This window comes from Dasypus novemcinctus, chromosome 8 (assembly GCF_030445035.2).
Source record: "Dasypus novemcinctus isolate mDasNov1 chromosome 8, mDasNov1.1.hap2, whole genome shotgun sequence".
NCBI classification, from domain to species: Eukaryota; Metazoa; Chordata; class Mammalia; order Cingulata; family Dasypodidae; genus Dasypus; species Dasypus novemcinctus.
This window is the reverse complement of record NC_080680.1, coordinates 126,483,881-126,510,886: the sequence shown is the minus strand read 5'-3', so window position 1 is coordinate 126,510,886 and position 27,006 is coordinate 126,483,881. Positions and strand designations below refer to the sequence as shown.

The 27,006-nt window shown below is 59.2% G+C and overlaps 1 protein-coding gene across 1 annotated transcript; it reads right to left on the bottom strand.

Annotated features, from left to right (window-relative positions):
• Nucleotides 1-430: 430 nt before the first annotated feature.
• On the bottom strand, nt 431-11,449 carry AGPAT2 (1-acylglycerol-3-phosphate O-acyltransferase 2). The gene is made up of 6 exons (XM_058302692.2): nt 11,210-11,449; nt 4,199-4,332; nt 3,763-3,938; nt 3,554-3,649; nt 1,691-1,763; nt 431-1,043 (listed from the first exon to the last, which is right to left on the bottom strand). Exons 1-6 carry the CDS (start codon nt 11,389-11,391, stop codon nt 868-870), a joined length of 837 nt encoding a protein of 278 aa, XP_058158675.1. The 5' UTR covers nt 11,392-11,449; the 3' UTR covers nt 431-867.
• Between the last annotated feature and the right edge of the window lie 15,557 nt (nt 11,450-27,006).

Below are 27,006 nucleotides of genomic sequence, written 5' to 3'. Positions count from 1 at the left end.
CCGTGCCGCGTGCTGGGGAGAGGGGAGTGGCCAGTGGGGCAGGGTGGGGGGTCCTGGGGTCCAACTCCCCTCTAAGAGAGCCTGGAGCCAGGAGTTTCTAGGGCCACAGAGGCAACTTGTTCCTGGGGCCAGGTTGCCCTACCCCCAAGCAGAGGTCAGAGGTCTCCCCCAAATCTCCAGCCTCCTTCCCTTCGGCTCGCCAGGCCCCCTGGACGCCCCCATCACCCTCCGAGGAGCTCAATGCAACGAGCGATGTCAAAACTATGACAGATGACGGGGGACCCCGCTCCTGGAAGGGAGCACCCCGAGGGCTGGGAGCCAGGCCCAGCAGCCCAGGGCCTTGGAGGGGAGGGGGCACGGGCAGCCCGGGAGACTCGGCGGAGGCCGCGGCGCCCTGCCCGCCCTCTGTGAATGACCACAGCTCACCCCATTGTCTCCAAGAGTCCTTTATAAAAAACAGGCCCGTGATGCGGCCCTGGCGCCCGCAGGGGCAGCAGGCCCTACTTCCCAGCTCTCCCATGGCCCCCTTTTCTCTCCAAGAGCCTGATGCAGGCCGGTGGGGACCCAGGAGCTGCCTCTGCGCCCCAATGGGCCCCCAGCCCGCTCGCCTCGGGGGAGCCCCAGGTGCACTCCTGCAGACCTACAGGGACGAGGGGCCGGCGGGTCCCTGCTCGGCGAGCCCGTGGGGGTCCTCTGACTCTCCCTTTGAGGGGGAGGTCCAAGGCCAGCAGTGGGGACTCCTGCACCGGGGCCCGAATGAAAGCCGGGGGAGCCAGGGAGCCGGACAACGCGCTCTTTGGCCGGCTGGGAGGGGGCCCGCCTGTCCAGGGCCGGCCAGGCCCCTCTGTCCTGGCCCCTGGGCCCCGGCTACTGGGCGGGCTGCGCGCTGGGCCCCTCGGCCGCCCCGTTCTCCTGGGGCACCTTGGACAGCTTGAAGAAGGTGCTGCGCATGGCTCGGCGGCACGCGTCCACGAGCTCAGGGACGTCTGCCGCGGTGAGGCCCCTGGTGGGGACAGCGTCCAGCACCTCCACCTTGATTGTTCCTGGGGGGCAGGCGCGGGCGTCAGCAGCCTCGTGTCCTGGCTTTGCACCCCTCGGCCCGGGGCCCGCCGCCCCCTTCTCCCCGGGATGCTCTGGGCCGTCACCCACAGTGCACCTGGCTTCTCGTAATTGCCACTATCACGTGCAATAAAACACACAACTCGAGGTTCTGACAACTGTGCACCCCTGTGACCGCCACCCCTGTACCCCATTCTCCCCAGGCTAACTCAGGCCTCCGGGGGCCAGAGGAGGGGACGGGGCTGGGCTCCTCTCCTCTGCCCTCCCCCTGCCCCCCTCCATCCCACCTGGGCCCCAGTGGCCTCCCTGAGCTGCCCCTGCCCCTGCCCCACCCAGGGGGCCAGGCTGGCCACACTGGCCCAGAAACCCACCCTGCGGCACCGGAGGACCTGCTCGAGGCCCCCTGCTGTGTGCACGGCCTGCGCAGGCACCCACCCCACCCTCCAGCAGCCTGTTTCCTCATCTGCAAAGTGGAACTGTGGAGTTGTCGCCGCGCGCCTCCCAGGTCTCCTGGCTCGAGTTAAGGGAAGCGATGCCCGCCCAGCGGTCAGCGGCAGGGCTCTGGGCACCAGCACGGCTCCCAGTGGCTGGAGTACTGGCCAGGGCCCAAGCTGCCCGCAGGGGGAGGTACCTGAGGTGAAGAGCTTCGTGTCCGAGTTGTAGAAGGAGGAGAAGGAGGAGTACACCACGGGGATGATGGGGACCTGTGCAGAGAGGCCATGGCAGACCCGACGGGCACGGCCGGCCCCCAGCCCGGCCCTTCCTCGCCCGGACCCCCTGCCCGGGGCACGCTTTGTCCTCCTGGGTGGCCCAGATGGCCAGCTCACCCTGCACTTAAGCTCCCCTCCTCCAGGAAGCCTCTCCACACCTTCCCAGGGCAGGGACCCCTCCCCCAGCCCCCCAGGACACACCTGATTCATGGTCCCAAAGGAGCCCTGCGCAGCGTGGCTGAAGCAGGCCATCCAGGTGTCCCCTGCCGCCCACCCCTCCCCCTCCAGGTACCCCTGCCCCCCCTGCTCCCCTCCAGGTGCCCCTCCCCCCCTCCCGCCCCCTCCAAGTGCCCTCTGCCCACTCTACCCCCTTCCAGGTACCCCTGCCCCCCCTACCCCCTTCCAGGTACCCCCTGCCTGCTCCTCCTTCCCCCCCCCAGGTGCCCCTGCCCGCCCACCTCTCCCCCTCCAGGTGCCCCTGCCTGCTCCTCCTTCCCCCTCCAGGTGCTCCTGCCCCCCCTCCCTCCCCCAGGAGGCCAAAGGCAGCTCCGCCGGGGGAGGGGTGAGTCCCTGGGAGACACCACAGTCTAAACTCCAAGGGTGACTCCAGGGGAGGGGGGAGGGGATGTTAATTATTAGCCCGGGACAGTCCGGACACCTGGGCAGCAGCGGCCTGGGAGGGGGGGGAAGAGGAGTGGCAGGAAATGGCGGCCTGCACCCCTCCCCCACAGTAGCCACTCCCCTCTCTCGGGACCAGGCCAGCCCCCTCCCCACCACCAGGAGCAGGGGGAAGTGACGTCAGCCCCAGGCAGGGCAGGTGTGTGCTCCCCGCTCCCCCAAACCCATCACGGCCCAGAGGGAGCTCTGCAGGGGCAGCGGGCAGGAGAGCCTGAAGAGAACCCGCCCCGGGCCGAGCCTCCAGCCCCCGCCTCCAGCCCGGGGCTCCCCCACCCCCTGCCCGGGGCTCCCCCACCCCCTGCCCGGGGCTGCCACCGGCCGCGCCGTCTCCCGCGGGCTCGCCCGCCGCGCACAAGGCCAGGCACCAGGGGCGCCAGAGGCCGCCCGCCGCCGGGGCGGACGGAGAAACGGCGGGGACCGCGGGTGGGGGGGGGCCCGTCCCAGCCGGGCTGGATGGACGCCCCTTTCCCGGCCCAGCCCGGAACCAGCGGGGGGGTGGGGGGGGAGAGTGGGGGGTGGGGCAGGGCCCTTTCACCCCCCCGGAGACGCGCCGCGCGGCCAGACGCACCTGTCCGCCCCCGCACCCGCCCCACCCCAGGACGCCCCGCTCGGGCTCTACCCGAGCCCCCCTCGAGCCCCGGCCCTGCCGTCCCCACCCACCCCCGCGAGCTGGAAGGCGCCTCCTGCACGGCGCTTGCCCGCTGGGAGCGTGACCCCCCCCCCCAGCGGGGCTGGACCCGCCCCCGGGGGCGTGGCCGCGCACCTGGGCCTGCACGGCGCTTGCCCGCTGGGAGCGTGCCCCCCCCCCCAGCGGGGCTGGACCCGCCCCCGGGGGCGTGGCCGCGCACCTGGGCCTGCACGGCGCTTGCCCGCTGGGAGCGTGCCCCCCCCCCAGCGGGGCTGGACCCGCCCCCGGGGGCGTGGCCGCGCACCTGGGCCCGCACGGCGCTTGCCCGCTGGGAGCGTGCCCCCCCTCCCCCCCAGCGGGGCTGGACCCGCCCCCGGGGGCGTGGCCGCGCACCTGGGCCTGCACGGCGCTTGCCCGCTGGGAGCGTGCCCCCCCCCCCAGCGGGGCTGGACCCGCCCCCGGGGGCGTGGCCGCGCACCTGGGCCTGCACCGCCAGGTGGAAGGCCCCCTTCTTGAAGGGCAGCAGGTCCCCGTTGCTGTTCCGCGTGCCCTCGGGGTAGATCCACACTTTGAGCTGCAGGAGAGAGGGGGCGCTGCGTGGGGGGGCCGCCCGGCTGCACCCCCGGCCCTGGAACCCCGCCTCCCGGGCGAGACCCCGCCCCTGCTGGGGCCGCGCGGGGCACTCACGTCCTCCCGCGCCAGGCGCTCGCCCAGGCCGGCCATGACGCTGACGGCGCTGCGGGAGCGCTGCCGGTCGATGAAGAGCACGCCCCCGAGGTACATGACCAAGCCCACCGGGCCCAGGAGCAGCAGCTCGCGCTTGGCGATCTGCACGCAGCGCGGCGGCAGGATCTCCATGAGGCCTGCGCGGGCGGGAGCGCGCGGCTCAGGGAGGGGGCACCCCCCGCGCCCCGAGGAGGGGGCCCCCGCCGCGCCCGGCCGCCCGCGGGCCTGCGCCGTGGCCCCTCTGCACGCGGGCCCCCTTCCCCCCGAGGCACGGTGCTGAGCGGCGTGCGGGGGCCGGGGCACGCGCGGCCTGGGCCTCCTGCGCAGCCACCCCTCTCCCCACGTCCTCTGTGCTGTCCCCCGCCAGCCCGCCAGCCCACCCGCCCACGGCCCCTACCCATCATATCCAGGATGCTCTGGTGGTTGGAGATGATGACGCACGGCTGGGGGTCCTCCAGCTTCTGGCGGCCTTTGACCTCAAAGCGAAGCCCGTAGGCATACTTGAAGGACCGCACAAACCAGCTGATGATCCTGGGGGCAGGGGGCAACCGTGAGGGCAGGCCCCGCGGCAGGGCAACACAGAGAACAACAGGGCGGGGGTCGCGCACGGCACAGACACAGCCTTAAAGACCCCCTGGGCACGGCTGTCACAGACCCAGAGGGAGCCCCAGGATCCCGGCTCCCCATGGCATGGGCGACCTCGGGGCCCTCCTCCAGGGCCCCCAGCTGGAGGTGAAAGTCAAAAGACAAGGGAGGGGGAAGCTGATGTGGCTCAACGGATAGAGCGTCCGCCTACCACATGGCAGGTCCAGGGTGCAAACCCAGGGCCTCCTGACCCGTGTGCAGCTGGCCCATGCGCAGTGCTGATGCGCACAAGGAGTGCCCTGCCACGCAGGGGTGTCCCCTGCATAGGGGAGTCCCATGCACAAGGAGTGCGCCCCGCAAGGAGAGCCGCCCCGCACAAAAAAAGCGCATCCTCCCCAGGAGTGGTGCCGCACACCTGGAGAGCTGATGCAGCAAGATGATGCAACAGAAAGAAAGTTTCCCAGTGCAGCCTAGAAAACAAGTGGACACAGAAGAACACACAGCGAATGGACACAGAGAGCAGACAATGGGGAAGGAGAGGAGGGGAGAGAAGTAAATAAAATAAATTTTTTTAAAAAGAGAAGGAAGGGAAACGGACTTGGCCCGGTGGTTAGGGCGTCCATCTACCACATGGGAGGTCCGCGGTTCAAACCCCGGGCCTCCTTGACCCGTGTGGAGCTGGCCCATGCGCAGTGCTGATGCACGCAAGGAGTGCCCTGCCACGCAGGGGTGTCCCCCGCGTAGGGGAGCCCCACGCGCAAGGAGTGCACCCCATAAGGAGAGCCGCCTAGCGCAAAGGAAAGTGCAGCCTGCCCAGGAATGGTGCCGCCCACACTTCCCGTGCCGCTGACGACAACAGAAGCGGACAAAGAAACAAGACGCAGCAAATAGACACAGAGAACAGACAACCGGGGGTGGGGATTAAATAAATAAATAAATCTTTAAAAATAAAAGGGAGGGAAGTCGATGTGGCTCAAGCAATTGAGCTCCCACCTACCACACAGGAGGTCCTGGGTTCAGTTCCCGGTGCCTCCTGGAGAAGATGATCAAGACAGTGAGCTGGTGTGACAGGCAGGTGCTGCGAGCTGACACAAGATGATGCAACAAGGAGACATAAAGAGGAAAGACAATGAGAGACACAACAAAGCAGGAAGCAGAGATGGCTCAAGCAATTAAGCACCTCTCCCCCACAGGGGAGGTCCCAGGTTCAGTTCCTGGTGCCTCATAAAGAGAAGATGAGCAGACACAGAGAGCAAACAGCTAATGGACAGAGAGAGCAGACAGTGAGCAGACAGCGAGTGCAAAACAACGAATGGGGGGAATAAATAAATTAATCTTGGGGAAAAAAAAGAAAAGGGGAACGAATGTGGCTCAAGCAGTTGGGCACCTGCCTCCTACATGAGAGGCCCTGGGTTCAGGTCCCAGTGCCTTCTAAAGAAAAAGCAGGCAGACAACTAGCAGACAGCAGGTAAAAGAGCAATGAGCAGACAGTGAGCAAAAACAATGAGCAGACGGCAAGCAGGAACAACAAACAGACAAAAAGCACAAAACAACGAGCAAAAAGATGAGGGAGCCATTGAGGCAGGGAGGGAAGGGAAGAGCTGTGTGTTGAAAGTGGCTAGAACGGGAAACGATGTGTTGTGTGTTAGCACAAAATTTTAAAAATGTATAAACCATCGAACCAGACAGCACAAAGGGTGAACCCAGTGTAAACTGTGGACTTCACTTGATAATTAAACGTAACAATATCGGCTCATCGGTAGTTACAAATTACCACACCAATGGAAAACGTTACCGAGAGAAATCGCCGCGTGTGTCTACACCTTCTGAGTGGTATCTGCAGACCTACGGCTGCTCTAAAGAGCAGGCATTAAACAATCATCACAGGAGAGGGGGTGCCCCCGAAAGGCCGGGGTCCTGGCAGATGGACGTGCATCTACTTCCAAGGCTGCTCTCCCAGGGCCTGCCCCCTCGGCCCCCCTCCTGCCTCAGCTCCCGGGGGCCCGTCCAGCGGCCAAGTCTGGGGGCGCAGCACTTTAGGTGGGCAGTGCCCAGGGCCGAGCTGGGCCAGACCCGAGAGCTGGTCCCTGCAGGGGCCTCATCGCCCAGGGGCACAGGCCCCCCCCCACTCCACACAGGGGGTGGGGAGCCCCTCAGGGGAGTGCCAGGAGAGCCACAGCCACAGGCGGGGACCCCTGCAAGGAGCAGGGGGATGCTTCCAGAAGGGCGGGGCGAGCCCGGCACGGGAGGCCGGTCCCCAGCCAGGCATCCCCTGAGCTGCACAACGACCTCTCACGCCCCCCTGGCAGTGGACAGCGGGCCCGGACAGGTGCAGGCACTGCCCTGCGGTCCCAGCCCAAGACCAGGGAGCGGGGCCAGGCCGGGGCCCTGTCTGGGAGCGCCCCCCTTCCAGCCCTGCTCGGGCGGGGGCACACGCCCCCGGGAAAGCCGCCCGGAGACCTGCGGGCACCAAACCAGCCCCTCAGGGGCCCATGCGGGCACAGGGGCACGTCCAGGCACACCTTCGGGCATCTGGGCCCGGCGTGAGGCACCCAGGCAGCCACGCACCCTGGGCGCAGAGGACCCGGGGGGGTGGGCAGAGAGGAGGGCTGGCCCCCTGCTGTGCCTCTGGACAGGGCGGATGAGGGCTGGACTCTGGGACCGCGGAGTACGAAGGCGTGTGCTCCCCGCACGCAGGTGGGGGCAGAGGGGCTGGGGGCGTGTGGCCCACCGACCGGGAGTCCCCGGTCCCGCCCTGTTCCCTTTCTCCTGCAAATGCACGCACCCCATCCCGAGCCATCTGGTGCCTTCGACAGCCGGAGACTCGGGGGGCGCGGCCAGCCCAGGGGCCGAGCGCCACAAGCAGCGCAGGATCAAGGCCACGTCCTCGGCTCCAGCCATTCCCTCGACCGGCAGTGGACGCCGAGGGAGCCGAGGGCCTCGACCGAGGTCACACAGCTGGCAGGAAGGGAGCTGGGACTCAAACACGGGGCTGCCCGACCTCAAAACCTGAACGTGGAGGGTGCTGTGTCTAAATCCCGTCCAGGGGGCGGCACCAGGGCCCCCTGAGGCTCGTCCCCTGCAGAGGTGCCACCTGCAGAGCCACCGCTGTCAGGGCCAATCGCTTCCCCAGTGGACAAACGGACAGACCGCCACGGCTGCCCTCCCACCGCCACCAACACCAACAACGCGCTTCAGGCGCTGCCTGCAGGCCGCGCGCACGCGGGCCCCCCACTCCTCGTTCCCAAGGACTTCTGGGAAGGTGCCGGGACGGCATCCACCGGTTTTCAAAGGGTGCCTCGGAGAGGAAGGGAGCAAGTGTGCAGAGGCGCGCACCCTCCCACGGCTGATCCGCCACCCCCGGCGCCTCGCCAGACACGCGTGCCAAGCAGCACCAAGGTCGCCGGGCTCTGCTCGATGACAGCCCCCACTGCACAGGTGCCACGTCACGCCACGGGCAGGCCGGGGCGGCCGAGCCCAGGCTCTTGACCTGGCTTCCAAGCACGGGGCAGCGCCAGGCGGGGGGCCTGGGGGTGAGGGTCCCCCCGGCAAGGAGGGGTGGCAGGGTTCCGGAAGCTCCTCCTGGGGCCTCGCTCCCTCCCCCGGGGCCCTGACGCCTCCCGCAGGGAGCTCCCAAGGGGCCAGAGCAGGTCCGCTCCCCTGCCACCCCACCTGCCCGGCCGAGGCCTCGTCCTGGGCTCTGTGACCTGAGCCTGGCCCCCCTCCCATCACAGGCCCGGGACATGCTCCCCCAGCCCTGCACTACGGGGCCTGGGCCCCAGCGCCACCAGGCAGCGCAAGGCGCAGCAGGGTCGGTGCAGGACGGCCTGGAGCCCAGATGTCCCAGGCAGGGGCGCCCTGGAGGCCTGGCTGACCGCGGCCAGCGTTCCATGGGGCGGGGGAGGCGCTACATGGGGCAGGCGAGAGAGGGGCAGGGGGAGAGGGCTACACCTGCAGGGGTGAGTCTGTCCCCCGCCGTCCCGCCCCAGGCCTGGGCAGCGAGGCCTCCCTAAGCTCCTGCGTCCCCCCCCAGGCCTCGGTGGGGCCGGGCTGGGGCCAGCCTGGAAGCCCTGGCACAGGCTGGACCGCTCGGGGTCCCCGCCCTGCCCAGTCACCTCACCGCTGAGTCAGAAACCACGTCCGTCCAAGCGTGGGCACGCGCTACGCTAAAAGCAGCACCTCGCCCCGCTGCCCCCTCGCAGCCACATGTTGCTATGACGACGAGGCCCCGGCCTGCGCGGGGATGCGTGGAGGCACGGGGTTCGCCCCGCAAGGTGCCTTTCCTGGTGGCTGGAAAGTGGCCATGACGCGGCCATGCTGGACGGCGGGGGTGGGGGTTGGAGCCACAGGTCGGGGGAGCCTGGAGTGCGTGGCCCCGCTCATGGGCTCTGGATGCCTCTGATGCACGAGAAAAGAAACTTCCCGTTTACATCACCGCACCAAGAGTTTCTAGAACTTGGAGCTGGACCCCGAGTTCAGGACACCTGCAGCTCCTCTGGGCTTCTCTTCCGACCAGGAATAACCACCTGCCTCCCAGGAAGAGGACACACAGCCCATTATCAGAAGCTGCACCGCACGCAGGAAGGGCTCTCCGTGCCCCCACGCCAGTCCACGCAGCACTGCCTTCAGCCCTTCTGTTCCTATCACTGTTCCTTGCACTGCCAGCGCTCCATCCAATCGGGAAGGGCCCCCCTGGGAACCTGCCAAGAGCCCTGTGGAGAGCAGCCAGACTCTGAGGCGGCCACTGCTAATGGGAGGTCAAGAGAGCACGGGGGGAGGCGGACTTGGCCCAGTGGTTAGGGCGTCCGTCTACCACATGGGAGGTCCGCGGTTCAAACCCCGGGCCTCCTTGACCCGTGTGGAGCTGGCCCATGCGCAGTGATGATGCGCACAAGGAGTGCCGTGCCATGCTGGGGTGTCCCCACACAGGGGAGTCCCATGCCTAAGGAGTGCACCCTGTAAGGAGAGCCGCCCAGCACGAAGGAAAGTGCAGCCTGCCCAGGAATGGCGCCGCACACATGGAGAGCTGACACAGCAAGATGACGCAACAAAAAGAAACACAGATTCCCGTGCCACTGATAAGGATAGAAGCGGTCACAGAAGAACACACAGCAAATGGACACAGAGAGCAGACCACTGGCAGGGGGGAAGGGAGAGAAATAAAAAATAAATATTAAAAAAAAAAAGAGCGAGCAGGGGGCAGCATGGGGCTGCAACCCCCTCCCAAGGCTCCGGACTGGCCCAAGCTCTGACCCTTCCATAAAACCTAGTTCCAGCTCCGCTGTGACCTAGCGCTGGCCAAACAAGGATAGTGGAAGCATGTACTTCAGAGTCACTCTTGGGTTCCAGAGCCCAGACCTATGGTCAGTCACAGCCCCACACACATGCACACAAGTTCTGGAACAAACTGCTTTTCTGAACCTCAGTATCTTCTTCTGTAAAACGGAGTACATAATAATCTCTAGTCCCAGGGCTGCACGGAGTCTGGCACGCAGTAGGTGCTCAGGAAACAGAAGTAGAGACGATGGCATAGAGGAGGTTAGGCAGGTCCTCCCGGGGAGGCGGGACTGGGGGAGGAGAGGTTCTGGGCACACAAGTGCCCAGGAACCCTCAGACAGGCCCAGGAGGGGCCTGAAACAAGGGGCGCATGAACCTGCCAGCTCGGCCGCCCCCCACGCAGCCCCTCATCATCTCCCTCTTTCTGAGCCCTCCCTACAGCCTCACACCTGGCCCCACCCCCTTACTTTGCCCCTCCACCCTTACCCACCAAGAGCTGGGGGCCAAGAAAGGGGCCCCCTCCCCAGGCCCGCCCAGCCCCGCCCCTGTGCCGCCCTGGGGAGGGGGAGGCCAGAGCCAGGGTGAGGCAGGGGGCTGAGCCCACCCTGGGCCGAGGAAGGCAGAGGGCAGAGGCCTGGCACGGGGGCCGTCACCGTGTCGAAAGGGGCAGCGCCGGGTCTGACCCCGGGGAGGGCGCGCTGGGCGCCTGGGAGAGACGCGGGAGCCGCTGGCAGAGGCCCTGCCGCCAGGTCGCCAGGTCGTGGAAGCCGGGGGAGGGGACCCCTGGGCTCCTCGGTTGCCTAAGCTGGGGACAGCCGGGTCACTGGTGACAACCCGCTGTGGACCTCGTCCCTGCACGGCCCTGGCTCCGCGCCCTACCCCACGACTCCCCGTGGCCTCAGAACCAGCCGGCACGCCCGCGGGGCAGGGAGAGGTGGAGCAACACCCCTGGGGGTCAAGTGGGAGGAAGGGCAGCCCCTGACCCAGCGGCGCTCCACCTCCAACACCCGCCTCCCCAGGCCCAGCCCCCACCCTCTTCCTTCCCTTTGCTTAGAAGTTGTGCCCCGAAAGCCAACCCCGCCCGCCTGGTGGGGGGGAGGGCCCCACATTCCCAGACCGGAGGAAAGGGGAAGAGGAAGCTTCTGGGGCGGGGGTCTGGGCGCAGGTGCACCGATCACCTGGGTGACTGGTGGGCGGGGGAGGGGGCGGCACCCAGGCCCGGCAGGAAACACGGAGGACGCCCACCACGCCCACCGCCCTGGCGCCCCCCACCAGGATCCCCACGCGCGCGGGAAGCCAAGCCGGGCGCGAGCCTTCTCCCTGCTGGGCCCAGCACCCCTTCCCCCGGGAAGCCGCCCCCCCCCCCGCCCGCACCCACGTGGCCACGCCCCTCGGCGCGCCGCGGGCCCAGGCGCGGGGACATTGTGACGCCGCCGGCGGGGGTCCCAGCCGGCCCGGCTCCCCGCCGCCCCCCACCCCGGGCCCCCCGGGCGGCGGCGGGCAGGGGCGGGCAGGGGCGCGGGCCCGGGAAGCGGAAGCTGCTTGCCTCATGTTCTCCACGGTGCGGCCGCCGTGGCGCAGCAGGCAGACGGCCGAGGCGAGCACCGACACGCCGAGGCAGAGCGCGCAGTAGAGGCCGAGCCTGGCGTGGAAGCGCGCGGCCCGGCTCAGCGGCGCCGCCAGCAGCAGCAGCAGCAGCGCCGCGCTCAGCCACGGCCACAGCTCCATGGCCGGCGGACGGCGCCCGGGCCGGCCCCCAGCCCCGACGGCGCGCGGCGGCTCCGGCCCGGCTGCGCCCCGCCCCGCCCGCGCCCCTTATTGCGAGGGCGCGGGGCGGGGCGCCCGGGCGGGGAGGGGCGCGCGGCCCGCGGCGGGGTGCGGCCAGCCCCGGCCCCGCCCGCCGCCCCCGGGTCCGCGCCACCCCTGGGAGCCGCCCCGCCCCGGCCCCTCCCCGGGGCGCCCGCGCTCGGGCACCACCCGCCGCTCCCCACCCGGAGCCCTGGCGCCGCCGCCCGCCACCCTGAGTTGCCCCCAGGGGGTGGGGGCTAGGCGTGGCCGGGCGGGGACTGCCGGCGGGGGGACGCTGGCTGGCCTCTACCCCCTCTCCCGTGTCCCCTACCCACTAGCCGCTTCCTCCCACCCGGGTCCCCCACCTCCCGCCGAGCCCCCCAGCTGCGCCGCCCCCGGGCCCCCAGGGCCCCCTGAGTCCGGAACCACAATTTCCCAAGGGCGCAAAGGCAGCCGAAGGACGCGCTGCCCTTGCCGGCCTGGTGGCCACACAGAGGGGCCCTTTAGCCTCGCCCAGTGGCCGGGGGCCCTCGGGGGCCCTGGGGGTTACCCCACCCTGTGGGCCTGTGCCCGGGACACCTGGGCGGGGCCTGGGGGCCACAGGTCACCCCCTGGGTGCCAGGAGCCCGCCCGCTTCCTTGAGAAAGCGTGTCATGGAGAACTGGCCGCCGCTGGTGCCCAGCTTGCCACAGATATCAGGCGATGTGGTCACGTCACCTCTGTGGCCCGGCCAACCTGGCACTGGCCTGGGCAAGGGCAACTCGGCCTGGGAGAAGGGGGCCCCGCCCAGTGGGGGAGCAGCGGTGACCGCCCAGAGGGCCATGCCCGTTTTAAAACACAGCTTGTTATCGGGACCAGTCGGACAGCACGCGGTCAGAGGGCGGCTGGCTGCGGTTTACCAAGCGCCCCCGTGGGCCGGTGCTCCGGGACGTGGAGAATGTTTTGTGTGCCCCCCCTTCATAGCCAACCTGTTATGTAAACATTTCACTGCCCTTTCTCCCTGGGCTAGGACTTTACAGGTGAGCGTCGAAGTCTCACTTCAGGTGAGTGGGGCCCTCGGCTCTGCAGGAGGTGGGTTTACCTTCTCATGAGAGCAGAGCAGCGACGACTTGCGTTAGACCCCGTGGAATTTTGCGGTGACCCCACGGAAGCATCTAGAGGACAGCTTGTTGTGAATCAGCCTGACCATCACTTGTGTCAACTTAAAACAGCCAACTTGGCCTGTCTCCCGGGGGGCCTGGCCCTCCCTGCCCGGGACACGGGGGGCGGGGGGGTGGAGTGGGGGGGGCTGGCTGCAGGTCCTACTTCTTGGGCAGATGCGGGGACAAAAGGCTGGATGTGGGCCATGGCAGTGGGGTGGTGGGTGGTGGGGCATGCAGGCTGTGGTCACGGTGGGGGGGCCTGCTGCTTGGAGGGGGGGTAGCAATCCCGGCAGCTGCCTCTCCCCCAGGTTCTCTGCGGCGGCGGCCCCAAGAGGGTCTTCACACACGATGGAATCCCACCCCAGGCCCCAGCTGCTGCCGTCGGGCCCCCTCCTCCCAGCCCGCCTGCCCCTTTCTGGAGCAGCCCCCCCCCCCACCTCTTTCCGCCTTCTGTTTCTCTTACTTCCTAGGAGTTGGTTACAAATTTGGGGGTTTGTCTCCCCCCCACCCCTCCTTCAGAGTGGACGTTGTGCTGGGACTTCCGATTCACGCTGGAAGGACAACGGCTAGCACATAGTAGGTGCTCAATAGTTGCTCCTCTGAAGGGAATGAGCCCGTTTTACAGAAGGAAAACTGAGGGTCCCAAGGGTCCAAGTCGCCCAGCCAGTGAGTAGCAGAGAGGGAGCTGCCTCCCTCCACTGCCCCCCCCCCTCTGATCACCCCCGGGCATCCCCAGGAGGCCGTTACCCAACTTCACCTCCTCCCCGAGTTCTGTTTTCCAGGGGAAGTGTCGAAAGAGAACCTCCGCTTTTCTGCCAGCGGGAATGGAGCTAGGAGGCCTGAGGGGCTGCGGAGGCCGTGTGACTCCTAAGGAGGGGCGTCGGGCTCCGGGGATCTAGCGTGAAAACAAATATTCATTATTTTAATAAAATGTTTTTTGGAAAACTAACAAGGCCCTTTTTGTTTCCGGAGAATCTTCTGGGCTGGTGGGGATGCTGAAGAGGGCCTGGCACGAGTCTTCTTCCCGGGGTGCAGGGTGAAGGAGGCCCTGCCCGCTCCTTGGGGGGGGGGGGCGTGCCTGCCCCTCCCCCACCCCAGTCCCTCCCGGGGAGGGCCCTGGGGCGGGGGCTGAGTTGGTGGCCAGGCAGCTGGGGCGTCCCAGGCCCAAGCTCTGGGGGCAGCGGCAGGAGAGTCTGGGGGTCGAGAGCCCCGTGGGCGTCCGCTGGCACCAGCCAGACAGCACATGATTGCCAGCTGCCCCGTGCCAGAGCAGGCGGCGCGGCCGGGGCGGGGTGCGGGGGGGAGCCGGCTGCCAGAAGGGGCGCGCGGGGCGGGCCCTGGGGGCCATGGGCCTCTGGCCTGGCCAGGTCGGGAGAACGTCCAGAGCGAGTGCCGGGCCCGTTCCAGGAGAAAGAGAGCCGCGCTGTGCTCCCCTCGGCGCCGCTGCCCGCGCGGGAAGCAGCGTGGGAGGCCTGTGATCTGGCCCCGGACCCCCCCAGATTGCCCCACGTGCCTGAGCCTCGGTTGGCGCTTCTGGGAAGTGGGGTGCTCGGGCGCTGGCCCTCGGGAGCTGAGTGTCCCCGCTTCCTTCAAACCTGCCTGGGAGGGAGGAAGGTGGGGGCAAATGTCTCCAACAACCCAGCAAGGTGGGGCGGGACTGTGACCAGCGCTTCGCTACCTGCGACCCGTGCTTAATACCTGCGACCCGTGCTTCCATACCTGACCAGTGCTTCCCTACCTGCGACCCGTGCTTAATACCTGCGCCCCGTGCTTAATACCTGCGACCCGTGTGTAATACCTGCGACCCGTGCTTAATACTGCGACCCGGGCTTCAACAGTGGCGAGGGCACCTCCTCCATGGGGATGAGGGCCCCAGCGTCCAGCCCCAGAGGCCACCGTTCTGACGCAGGCTGGCCGCGCCCCTTGGCCCCCGCAGGCCACTGAGACGGGCCGCCCTCGGCTGCCCTCACCCCTGGCCCAGCTGGCAGCCCCTGCGGTCAGCTGCACGCCGCCTGCTGCCCAGTGGCCCGAGGCCAAGACACAGCCGCCTCCGCTGCCGCTGCCGCCTCCGCTGCGGCTGCCGCCCGGGCTCAGGGCTCACCTGGGGGGGGGGGGCGGGGGGCCCCTCGCGGGGAGGCCTGCCTGCCTGGCCCCAGCTCTAGGCTCAGCTCCTCAGAGGTCAGCAGGCCTGTCTCTCCAGCCTCCCTCGCCCCAGAGTCCAGGCAGGTTTGGAGGAGCGAACTCGAGGTCTCGTCTTAGCTGGAGACCCCGAAGCTGCAGCCCCTGAACCACCTGGAGTCTGTGCTAGGAGCAGGGAGATGGGGCGGGGGGAGGGAGAGGGCAGGAGGGAGGGGAGGAGGGAGGGAGGGGGACAGGGAAGGAGGGAGGGAGGGAGGGGGCAGAAGAGAGGAAGGGGGGGAGATGGGCAGGGTCTGCTCTGGCTAGAGAGGTGCCTCCCTCCTTCCCCTCCCCCTGCCCCTCCCTCCCCCTCCCCCTCCCCTGCCCTTCCCCCTCCCCCTCCCTCCTCCCCTCCCCCTCCCCCGTCCCGCTTCCACCTCCCTGGGGAGTTGACCCCCCCACACCCCCGCCTGGGCCCAGGGCTGGGCATCCGCTCTGACCCCACACCCCCACGCTGGGGTCATCAGGGCCTTCGACCTGGGACCCTCAGATTTCCCGGCTGGGGGAGGATTTTCTGCCTTTTGGCAGGGGGCTCGTCTGCAAGACGAGTGTCTGGGCCCGCGAGGGGAGCTGGGCTGTGCAGCCACAGGCTTGGACCCGGGTGCCGCCCCGGGATGGGGGAGCGGCAGCGCCTGCCGCAGGTGGCAGGGCCAGAGAGACGCAGCGGTTGCTGGTTTCCTGTGGGACGGCGGGGGGCGCTCCGCCGGGCATTAGCTCCCCGGGCAGCCGGCCTCCCCCACTCCCAGAGCCATGGCCCGGAGCAGCCCGCACGGGCGTCCAGGCCGCGGGGGCCCCTGTGCCCCTGCGCTCCCCTCGCCCGGCTCCTGTGTGCCTTGGCTGCTGTCCCACACTCCCACACAGCCCTGCTCCACCCCCGCGCCTGGGAGGGGCTGGCCCATTTGTGGAACGAATGAATGATGGAAAGAATGCCTGAACGGCTCCCCCAGTCCAAGAAGAGATGGCGCGTGTCGCTCCCGGCCACGAGAAGCGGACGGAGGGGCCCTCGGCTGGAGGAGGATGCTGGCCGGAAGGGAAGCCCAGGGCGGGCGGGGGCTCCTGATGTCCAGACCCGACCCAGCAGCCCTGGAAACCGGCAGAGCCCTGGCCTCTGCCCCCAAGGCGCAAACACCCACTCAGCAGCGACTGAGCAGGTGAGCTTGGGGCAAGAGGCGGCCCAGGGGGGACAGCAAAGAAGAGGGCCCGCCTCCGCCGACGCCCAGGTACATCCCAGGTGGATTCCTGCCGCAGGGGTCATCAAGGAGAGCCCAGCAGGAGCACAGAGGCCGTGGCCGGACGGGGCTTGGCAGGCCCTCCAGACGCAGAGGCCGGTGGTGGAACCAGCAGTGCGCACGCAGGTCCTGGATGAATCAGGGAACGGGAAGCTGCCCGGGACTGCTGGGCACAGTGGTGTGGTTGTGCACTGCACAAGTCCAGGGGACTCCAAGGACACAAACTACAACCACAGCCGCTCCTTCTCGAGTGCAGGTGACCCTGTTCTCTGACCTCTGACCCTTGCCACGCCTTCACGATCCAAAGGCCTCCACCCATGAATCCTGGGGTTCACCCGGAAGTGAGCAGGCCAGGCGCTCCTTCCACTGGGTGAGAGGTCAGAGCCAAGGTCAGCTGAGCGCACACACCCCACCCTGCCCCTCCCCGGCCCACCTGGATGTCTGTGTCCCTGCCAACACACCTGAGTCACCGCTTAGGGCAGGTGTGGTCTCGCAGTGACCCATCCAGATGCCAGAGCCACCAAGCTCATAAACCTGGAGCAGGACACACCCCACCCCGGCTCCTGCGGCGGGCCCTTCCCCAGGCGGCGTCACCAGATTTCAGGATAAAAATACAGCGCGCCCTGAAAATAGCGACCACAAAAAATTTACGAGTATAGTCAATCAAGAATTAAAGGACTTGTGTGTAAAAAACTACCGGTCATTACTGAATGAAATTAAAGATGACCTAGGCGGTGGACTTGGCCCAGTGGTTAGGGCGTCCGGCTACCACATGGGAGGTCCACGGTTCAAACCCCGGGCCTCCTTGACCCGTGTGGAGCTGACCCATGCGCAGTGCTGATGCGCGCAAGGAGTGCCCTGCCACGCAGGGGTGTCCCCCACGTAGGGGAGCCCCACATGCAAGGAGTGCACCCCGTAAGGAGAGCCGCCCAGCGCAAAAGAAGTGCAGCCTGCCCAGGAATGGTGCTGCACACACATGGAGAGCTGACACAGCAAGATGACGCAACAAAAAGAGACACAGATTCCCGTGCCGCTGACAACAACAGAAGCGGACAAAGAAGACTCAGTGAGTAGACACAGAGAACAGACAACCAAGGTCGGGGGGAAGGGGAGAGAAATAAATAAAATAAAATAAATCTTTTAAGCGGACTTGGCCCAGTGGTTAGGGCGTCCGCCTACCACATGGGAGGTCTGTGAATCAAACCCCAGGCCTCCTTGACCCGAGTGGAGCTGGCCCATGTGCAGTGCTGATGTGTACAGGGAGTGCCGTGCCACGCAGGAGTGTCCCCCGCATAGGGGAGCCCCACATGCAAGGAGTGCGCCCCATAAGGAGAGCTGCCCAGTGGGAAAGAAAGTGCAGCCTGCCCAGGAATGGCGCCGCACACACGGAGAGCTGACATCAACAACATCAAAAAGAAACAGATACCTGGTGCCACTGATAAGGATAGAAGCAGTCACAGAAGAACACACAGTGAAAGGACACAGAGAGCAGACAACTGGGGCAGGGGGGAAGGGGAGAGAAATAATTTTTTAAAAAGTTTTAAAAAAATAAAAAAGAGAGAATACTGATATAAATAAATACATGATAGTATAAATTAATAAAAAAAGGAAATTTAAAAAATGTCAATATTGAAGATGGAGGACTAGAGAGGCAGAGGGATTGCTTCTCTCCCAGAAAAAAAAATAGCTAGAGGACGGTTGGAGCCTGGAGGGCTGCTCTGGGGCTCAGGACACCAGGGGAAGGTGAGACACACCCAGAAGAGAGAGGGCCAAGGAAAGGAATCTCCACTGGCTGGAAAAAATCTGGTGAGTAGAACTGAAGCTGCAGCAGTGGGCGCCCCTCCCCACACCCTCGGAGCAAACAGCAGTCTGTGGGCTGCAGCGGCTGTGCACTGATGGGTTGCGGGGGTCCTTTTCCCCAAGAAAGGAGAGGAGGAGGGACTCAGCCTACAGCAAATTCATATTTTGGCCGGCAAACTAGGTCTGCTGCATTGGAGGGGTCTCACGCTTCCAGGCGGGGTGGGCTGCAACACTGAGAGGAGGTGCACTGCTCCTGCATCGCCCCCCAGGGCAGGGGGATACACTGAATGCGCGCCCCCCCAGCACCTGGGGTCTGAGCTGAGAGGTCTGCTAAAGAGCACCTTCCGCTGACAGACCAGAAAAGTACATGAAAAGGAGAAAAAAAGGCAAGCAGGTGCCTTGACTACCCCCTCCCCAAGGCCCTTGGAAACTGGCCTGCACTTGGTCCTGAGCCCTGGTTTGAGCAGTTAAACAAGGGCAATTCTAAATATCTAGAACAATTTGAACCAAAAGTCAAGAATAGTGGAAATACACAGCTACTTAACCGTAAGTCCCTAGGCAAGAGAAGGGACCAGAACATCAGAGTAAAACTCAGCATCAGAATCAGATGCCTGGACATCAGCAAAAAGTTACAAGCCACACAAGATAAAGGAAGACATGACTCAGGCAAAGGAACAAGCTTCAGATGAGACATAGAATTGAAACAACTAATCAATGAGGTTAATACTGATCTCCTCAATCAAAGCAAGGAGTTGAAAGACAACATGGCTAAAGAAATGAAAGACATTAAGAAGATACTGAGTGAGCACAAAGAAAAATGTGAAACCTTGGATAGAAAAATAACAGAGCTTATGGGAATGAAAGACACAATAATAGATTAAAAAGACAACAGAGCGGGGAAATAGATGTGGCTCAACCAATTGGGCTCCCGTGTACCATGTAGGAGGTCCAGGTTCAATGCCCGGGGCCTCCTGGTGGGGGCGAGCTGGCCCACGTGGCGAGGTCGCCCACACAGAGTGCCGGCCCACACGGGAATGCGGCCCTGCACAGCAGTGCTGCCCCACATGGGAATGCCACCCCAAGCAGGAGCGCCGGCTGACACGGAGAGCTGGCGCAGCAAGATGATGCAACAAGAGACACAGATGAGAGAAAACAAGATGGAGCAGAACAGGGGAGCTGAGGTGGCGCAAGAGAATGCGCGCCTCTCTCCCACCCTGGAAGGTCCCAGGATCAGTTCCTGGAGCCACCTAATGAGAATACAAGCAGACACAGAAGAACACACAGTGAATGGATATATAGAGCAGACAATGGGGGGATAGGGGGGAAGAAATAAATCTTAAAAAAAAAAAAAGACAACAGAGGGGAGAAGATGTGGCTCATGCAGTTGAGCACCTGCTTCCCACATGGGAGTTTCCGGGTTCAGTTCTCAATGCCTCCTAAAAACCAAAGACAAAAAGCAAAACAAATGAAAAAACCAATTCAGGGGAGCCAATGTGGCTCAGTGGTTGAGCTCTGGCTTCCTACACATGAGATCCCAAGTTCAATTACCAACCTCCCCCCGCAAAAGAGGCGTACAATAGCATACCTTTTTATCCTTTTTTAATAAAAAGAACACTTCGAAAGATAAGTATAAAAGGGAAATTCCTCAATATAATAAAGGGAATATATGAAAAACGCACAGCCAACATCACACTCAATGGGGAAAGGTTGAAAGCTTTCCCTCTAAGATTGGAAACAAGACAAGGATGCCCACTGTCACCACTGGTATTCAATATTGTGCTAGAAGTTCTAGCTAGAGCAATTACACAAGAGGCATCCAAATAGGAAAAGAAGTAAAACTCTTACTATTTGCAGATGACAGATTTGAAATCATGGAAGAAAGAACCAATAATATAGAGGACAAAACAGCTGAAATTGAAAAGAAAATAGTGAAAAGAAGGGAAAAAAACTGAGCAGGGTCTCATAACACAAAGCGCACCAACATACATGTTATGGGAGTTCCAGAAGGAGGAGAGAAGGGAAAAGGGGAAGAAAGTATTTGAGGGGAAGCGGACTTGGCCCAATGGATAGGGTGTTTTCCTGCCACACGGGAGGTCCACGGTTCAAACCCCGGGCCTCCTTGACCCGTGTGAAGCTGGCTCATGCGCAGTGCTGATGCGCAGAGGGAGTGCCCTGCCACGCAGGGGTGTCCCGCATGTAGGGGAGCCCCACGTGCAAGGAATGCACCCCGTAAGGAGAGCCACCCAGCGCAAAAGAGAGTGCAGCCTGCCCAGGAGAGGTGCTGTACACATGGAGAGCTGATGCGGCAAGACGACGCAACAAAAAGAGACACAGATTCCTGGTGCCGCTGATAAGGATAGAGGCGGTCATGGAAGAACACACAGCGAATGGACACAGAGAACAGACAACTGGGGCAGGGGGGAAGGGGAGAGAGATAAATAAAAAATAAATCTTTAAAAAAAAAAGAGTATTTGAGGAAATAATACTCCAAACTGTCTTGAAAGACATGAATAGATGTGACTGGGAGACACAGTGTACTCCAATTAGAATAAAGCCAAATAGACCTCCTACAAGACACATGATAATCAGAATGCAAAGATAAAGAGAAAATTTTGAAAGCAGTGAGGGAGAAGCGAAACTTCACATCCAAGGGACACCCAGTCAGTCTTAGAGGATTTCTTTTCAGAGACTATAGAGGTGAGAAAACAGTGGAATGACATAATTAATACACTGAAAGAGAAAAACTGCCCACCAAGAATTCTTTTATTTTATTTTCTTTTATTTATCTCTCTCCCCTTCCCCCCATTGTCTGCTCTTTGTGTCCATTCACTGTGTTTTCTTCCATGTCTACTTGCATTGTCAGGTGGCCCCGGGAAACTGCGTCTCTTTTTTGTTGCGTCATCTTGCTGCATCCGCTCTCCGTGTGTGTGGGGCCACTCCTAGGTGGGCTGTGCTTTTTTTCATGCAGGTTGGCTCTCCTTGTGGGGTGCACTCCTTGCACATGGGGCACTCCTACACGGGGTAGCCCCTGCGTGGCACGGCACTCCTTGCACACGGCAGCACTGCGCATGGGCCAGCTCACCCCATGGGTCAGGAGGCCCTGGGTACTGAACCCTGGACCCTCCATATGGTAGACAGACGCTCTATCAGTTGAGCCACATCTGCTTCCCCAAGAACTCTTTATTCAACAAAACTGTCCTTTGGATATGATGGCGGGCTTAAAATATTCACAAATAAACAAAAACTAAGAGAATCTGTAAACAAGACTCCAGCTCTGCAGGAAACATTAAAGGGAGTTCTGTAGCCAGAAAAGAAAATCCAGGAGGTAAAGGCTTAGAGGAGAGTGTGGAAGTGACAACCATCAGAAAAGGGAGCCAAAAGGGGGAAAAGACGGAAGAAAATAATATATGATACATGAAGGCCAAAGGCTAAAATGAAGTAAGCAATGCCTTTACAGTAATAACATTGACTATTAAGGGTTTAAACTCCCCAATCAAAAGATAGAAGCTGACAGAATGGATAAGAAAACATGAGCCATTCAAATGCTGTCTGCAGGAGACACATCTTAGACCCAAGCATGCAACAGATTGAAAGCAAAAGGTTAGAAGAAGATATTTCACATAAATAATAAGCAAAAGAAAACAGGGGTAACTGTACTGGTGTTGGATAAAACAGACTTTAAATGCAAAAAAAGTGGGAAGCGGACGTGGCTCAAGTGGTAGAGCTTCTGCCTATCGTATGGGAGGACCTGGGTTTGATCCCTGGGGCCTCCCTGTGAAAAAGAAGAAGAGAAAGCGTGCCCACCTCATAAGCCAGTGCCCACACAAGTGCCCACGTGGCGAGCCAGTCGCTGCATGAGTGCCCGTGAGAGTGCCCACGTGGCGAGCCAGTGCCTGCGGAAGTGAGTTACACAGCAAGATGATGACGCATCAAAAGAGAGACAAAGGGAGAGCCAAGGTGAAGCGCAGCAGAAACCAGGAACTGTAGTGGTGCAATTGACAGGGAAACTCTCTCCCCATTAGAGGTCTCCAGGATTGAATCCCAGTGAATCCTAGAGGAAAGAAAACGAGAAGAGAAGACAAGACAGACAGCAAAAACAGCAGGGCGGGAGGAGGGCAAGGGGGGGAAATAAATAAACCTTTAAAATAAATAAATAAATGCAAAAAAGGGATGAGATGCAGAAGGCCATTGTATATTAATAGAAGGGACAACCCACCAGGAAAGAGTAAGTCATAAATATCTATGCACCTAACCAGGTTGCCCTGAAATACATGAGGCAAACTCTGGCAAAACTGAGAGGAGAAATAGATGTCTCTACAATAATAGTTGGCGACTACAATGCACCACTCACCTCAATAGTTAGAACTAGACAGAAGATCAACAAGGAAACAGAGAACTTGAACAAGATGATAAGCTAGCAGGACCTGACAGGCATGTACAGAACATTGCACCCCAGATCGGTTGGTTATACATTGTTCTCAAGTGCTCATGGATCCTTCTCCAGGATAGACCACACCAGGGCCACAAAACAGCTCTCAATAAATTTAAGAAGATTGAAATTATATAGAACACCTTCTCTGATCATAATGGAGTGAAGCTGGAAATCAGTAACAGGCAAGAAAGGGAAAAATTCACAAATACATGGAGGCTCAACAACATACTGCTACACAATCAGTGGATCAAAGAAATTGCAAAAGAAATCAGTAGATGAATGAAAACAAGATGAGTGAAAATGAGAGCATAACTTATCAAAACTTACAGAAGAAGAAGGTGGAGGTCAGTGGTTGGGCACCTGCCTCGCATGTACGAGGTCCCAGGTACCTCCTAAAAACAACAACAACAACAAAAACTTATGGAATACAGCAAAGGCCGAGAGAGAAATTTATAGTCCTAAATGTCTATATTAAAAAAACAAGAAAGAGCTAAATACAAAGACCTAACTGAACACCTGGAGAAACTAGAAAAAGAACAGCAAACCAATCTCAAAGCAAGCAGAAAAATAACAAAGATTAGAGCAGAAATAAATGGAGTTGAGGACAAAAGAACAATAGAGAAAAATTTAAAAACCTAAAGCTGGTTCTTAGAGAAGATCAATAAAATCAGGAATTAAAGGGGGAGGGATATTACGACTGACCCTATAGAAATAAAAACAATCATAAAAGGATATTATAAGAAACTGTATGCCAACAGGTTAGATAACCTAGATGAAATGGAAAAATTCCTAGAAATGCAAAAACAACCTACGTTGACTTTACAAAAAATGCAAGAATTTAACAAACTAATCACATTTAAAGAGACTAAATCAGTCATCAAAAATCTCCCAGCACAGAAAAGTCCAGGACCAGATGGCTTCACATGTGAATTCTGCAAAACATTTTGAGAAGAATTAATACCACTGCTGTTTAAATCATTCTAAAAAATTTGAAAAGGAGGGGAAATTACCCTACACATTTTATGAATCCAACATGAACCAAATACCGAAGCCAGATAAAGATACTACAAGAAGAGAAAATGACAGACCAGTCTCTCTAATGAACACAGATGCAAAAATTCTCAACAAAATACTTGCAGATTAAATCCAACAGCATATAAAAACAATTATACATCATGACCTTGTGGAATTTATTCCTGGTATGCAAGGGTGGTTCAACATAAGAAAACCAATTAATGTAATATACCACATTAACCAAAAAAAAAAGGATGATCATCTCAATTGATGCAGACAAAGCATTCAATAAAATCCAGCATTCTTTCTTGATAAAAACACTTCAAAAGATAGGAACAGAAGGAAAATTCCTCAATATGATAAAATGCATATATGAAAAAACCCACAGCCAACATCATACTCACTGGGGAATGGTTGAAATCTTTCCCTCTAAGATCAGGAACAAGACAAGGATGCCCACTGCCACCCACTGTCATTCAACATTGTACTAGAAGTTCTAGCTAGAGCAATTAGACAAGAAAAAAATTAAAGGTATCCAAATAGTAAAAGAGAAAGTAAAACTCACTTTTCACAGTATTCACAGATGGTATGATCCTATACTTAGAAAATTCTGAAACGCCTACAACAAAGCTGCTTGAGCTAATAAACGAGTTCAGCAAAGTGGCAGGATACCAACATCAACACACAAAAATCAGTAATCTTTCTTTACACTGTTATTGAACAATTTGAGGAGGAAATCAGGAAAAGAATCCATTTGCAATAGCAACAAAAAGACTCAAACCTAGGAATCAATTGAACCAAAGAAGTACAGGACCTATATGCAGAAAACTACAAAACAATGCTAAAGGAAATCAAAGACCAAAACAAATGGAAAGACTTTCTGCATTTATGGATTGGAAGACTAAATATTACGAAGATGTCAATCCTACCCAAACTGATTTATAGATTCAATGCAATACCAAACAGTTTCAACAGCCTACTTTACAGAAATAGAAAAGGCCATTACCAAATTTATTTGGAAGGGAAAGAGCACCCAAATAGCCAAAAGCATTCTAAAAAAAGAAGAGCACTGTGGAAGGACTCTCCCCTCCTTACCTTGAAACACACTACAAAGCTACCGTGGTTAAATAAGCTACAGAAGCCACAGAAATAATCCCTCACCTCTAAGGCCAACTGGTTTTTGACAAACCTACAAAGTCCATGTTGTATTAGTCAGCCAAAGGGGGCTGATACAAAATACCAGAAGCCTGCTGGCTTTGATAAAGAGTATTTATTTGGGGGAGGAGCTTACGGATACCAGGTCATAAACAAGCCTGGGTTACTTCCCTCCCCAAGTCTATTTCCACCTGTTGGAGCAAGATGGCTGCCGACGTCTGCCACGGTTCAGGCTTCCTGGGCTCCTCTCTTCCTGGGGCTTGCTTTTTTCTGGACTCAGGGTTCCTCTCTTCCTGGGGCTGGCTTCTCTTTCCTCTGTGAGCTGACTTCCCGGGGCTCCAGCTTAAGACTTCAGCATCAAACTCCAACATCATAACTCCAGCATTAAAAACCCCATCAAAATGCTCCAACTCTGTCCCTTGCCATGCCTTTTATCTGTGAGGCCCCACCCACCAAGGGGCGGGGACTCAATGCCCTACTGGCACAAGAGGTTTACTTGATTACTTAATGTAGTGATCAAGCAAACCTCTGAATCCAATGTAATCTAACATGCCCAGAGGAAAAGACCAGTTTACAAACATAACCCAGTATTTCTTTTTGGAGTTCATCAATAATATCAAACCGCTACACATGACAAAACTGTCACTTCAATAAATGGTCCTGGAGAACTGGAGACCCATAACCAAAAGAGTGAAAGAGAACCCTAGCTCACTCCCCACACGAGAAGCAGCTGAAGGGAGTGGACGTTGCTCAAGTGCTCAAGTGCCTCTTCCTATGTATGAGGTTCTGGGTTCAATACCTGGCACCTCCCCAAAAAAATCAACTCAAAATGGATCAAAGACCTAAACATAAAGGCCAGGACCGGGACGGTGTCAGGAACCGCCTTCAGGATGTAGTGGGCGGTGGTTTCTTGGATCTGACATCCTAAGCACAAGCAACGAAAGAAAAAACAGGTAAACGGGACTCCCTCTCAATTAAACATTTCTGCACCTCAGAGGACTTTTGCGAAGAGGGTAAAAAGGCAGCATACTCAGTGGGAGAAAATATTTGGACATCACACATCTGATGAAGGTGTAACATCCATTATAAAGAGATCCTACAATTCAACAATAAAAAAGACAACTGACCTGTTTTTTTTAAATGGGCAAAAAGACATTTTTCTAAAGAAAATGTTTGTTAATCTTTGGAAATGGATGAATACTAGTGGTGAAAGTACATCATAGGATTTGTAATTAGTAGTGCTAACATAGGGATATGATAATGGTTTGTTTTTTGTTGTGGTTTTTTTTTTCCTTTCTTTCTTTTTCAACATATTTGGCACCCTTGTCAAAAAGCAGTTATATATATTTTTTGAGTAATGAAAATTCTCTAATATTGGTTGACGTGGTGAATGCAAAACTTGGTGATTATAGCAGATGCCATTGATTATACAATTTAGATGAATTACACAGTTTATGAACAAAAAAATAATAATAGGGTGGGTTGAGGGAGAAATACACAGAGTGTACGATATGGACCATTTAGCAGTGATACTTGGACAATGCTCTTCCATAATTTGTTGCAAGTGTTTCACAACAATGCAGTGTTGGTGGTGGGGAGTGCTGCATGGCATTATGCATGTTTGTTTTGTAAGTACTACACTTTACTATACACTTCTTGTTTATGTATGCTCCAGTATGAATGATATACTCCAATACATTTTTTTTTTTTTACTGAAAAAAACTGCAATACTACCTGTGGTGGTTTGGAACTATATGTACCCCAGAAAAGCATGCTCTTAAAGTTCATCCAAGGAAGTGGGCATGGCTCAACTGACAGAACATCTGCCTACCATGCGGAGGGTCCAGGGTTCGATCCCCAGGGCCTCCTGACCCGTGTGGAGCTGGCCCATGCGCAGTGCTGCCACATGCAAGGAGTGCTGTGCTATGCAGGGGCACCGCCACGTAGGGGTGCCCCATACACAAGGAATGCGCCCTACAAAGAGAGCTGAACCCACATGAAAAAAACTCAGCCTGCCCAGGAATGGCGCCGCACACACTGAGAGCTGATGCAGCAAGATGACGCAACAAAAAGAGACACAGATTCCCAGTTCCACTGGATAATGCAAGTGGACGCGGATGAACACACAGCAAATGGACACAGAGAGTGGACAACAGGAGGGGAAGGGGAGAGAAATAGATAAAATAAATCTTTTTTAAAAAAATAATAAAGTTCATCCACCGCTGTGGGTGTGGACCCCCTGTAAGCAGGGCCTTCCGGGGAGGCTGCTCCAGGGACGGTGTGGCCCAGCCAGGCCAGCGCCGAACTCTCTCACTGGAGCCCCAAGAGAGAAAAGCACAGAAGCCAGAAGGTGAAAGCAAGGAAACCAGAAGAGAAGGGAGTGGCCAGCGGTCACCCCCGGCCTCACTGGGGGCAGAGGAGCCCAGGACCCAGCCGGCCTTTGGGAAGAAGCATCGCCTCGAGGATGCTGCATTGGACAATCCCCGTCCTCAAACTCTAAGCCAATAAATTCCCGTCGTTTAAGCTGAGCCGTTTCACGGTATCTGCTTTTTTTAAATCTGAGATTTAGTATTGATTCATAGAAAGATGTGCAGGTCTGATGCCA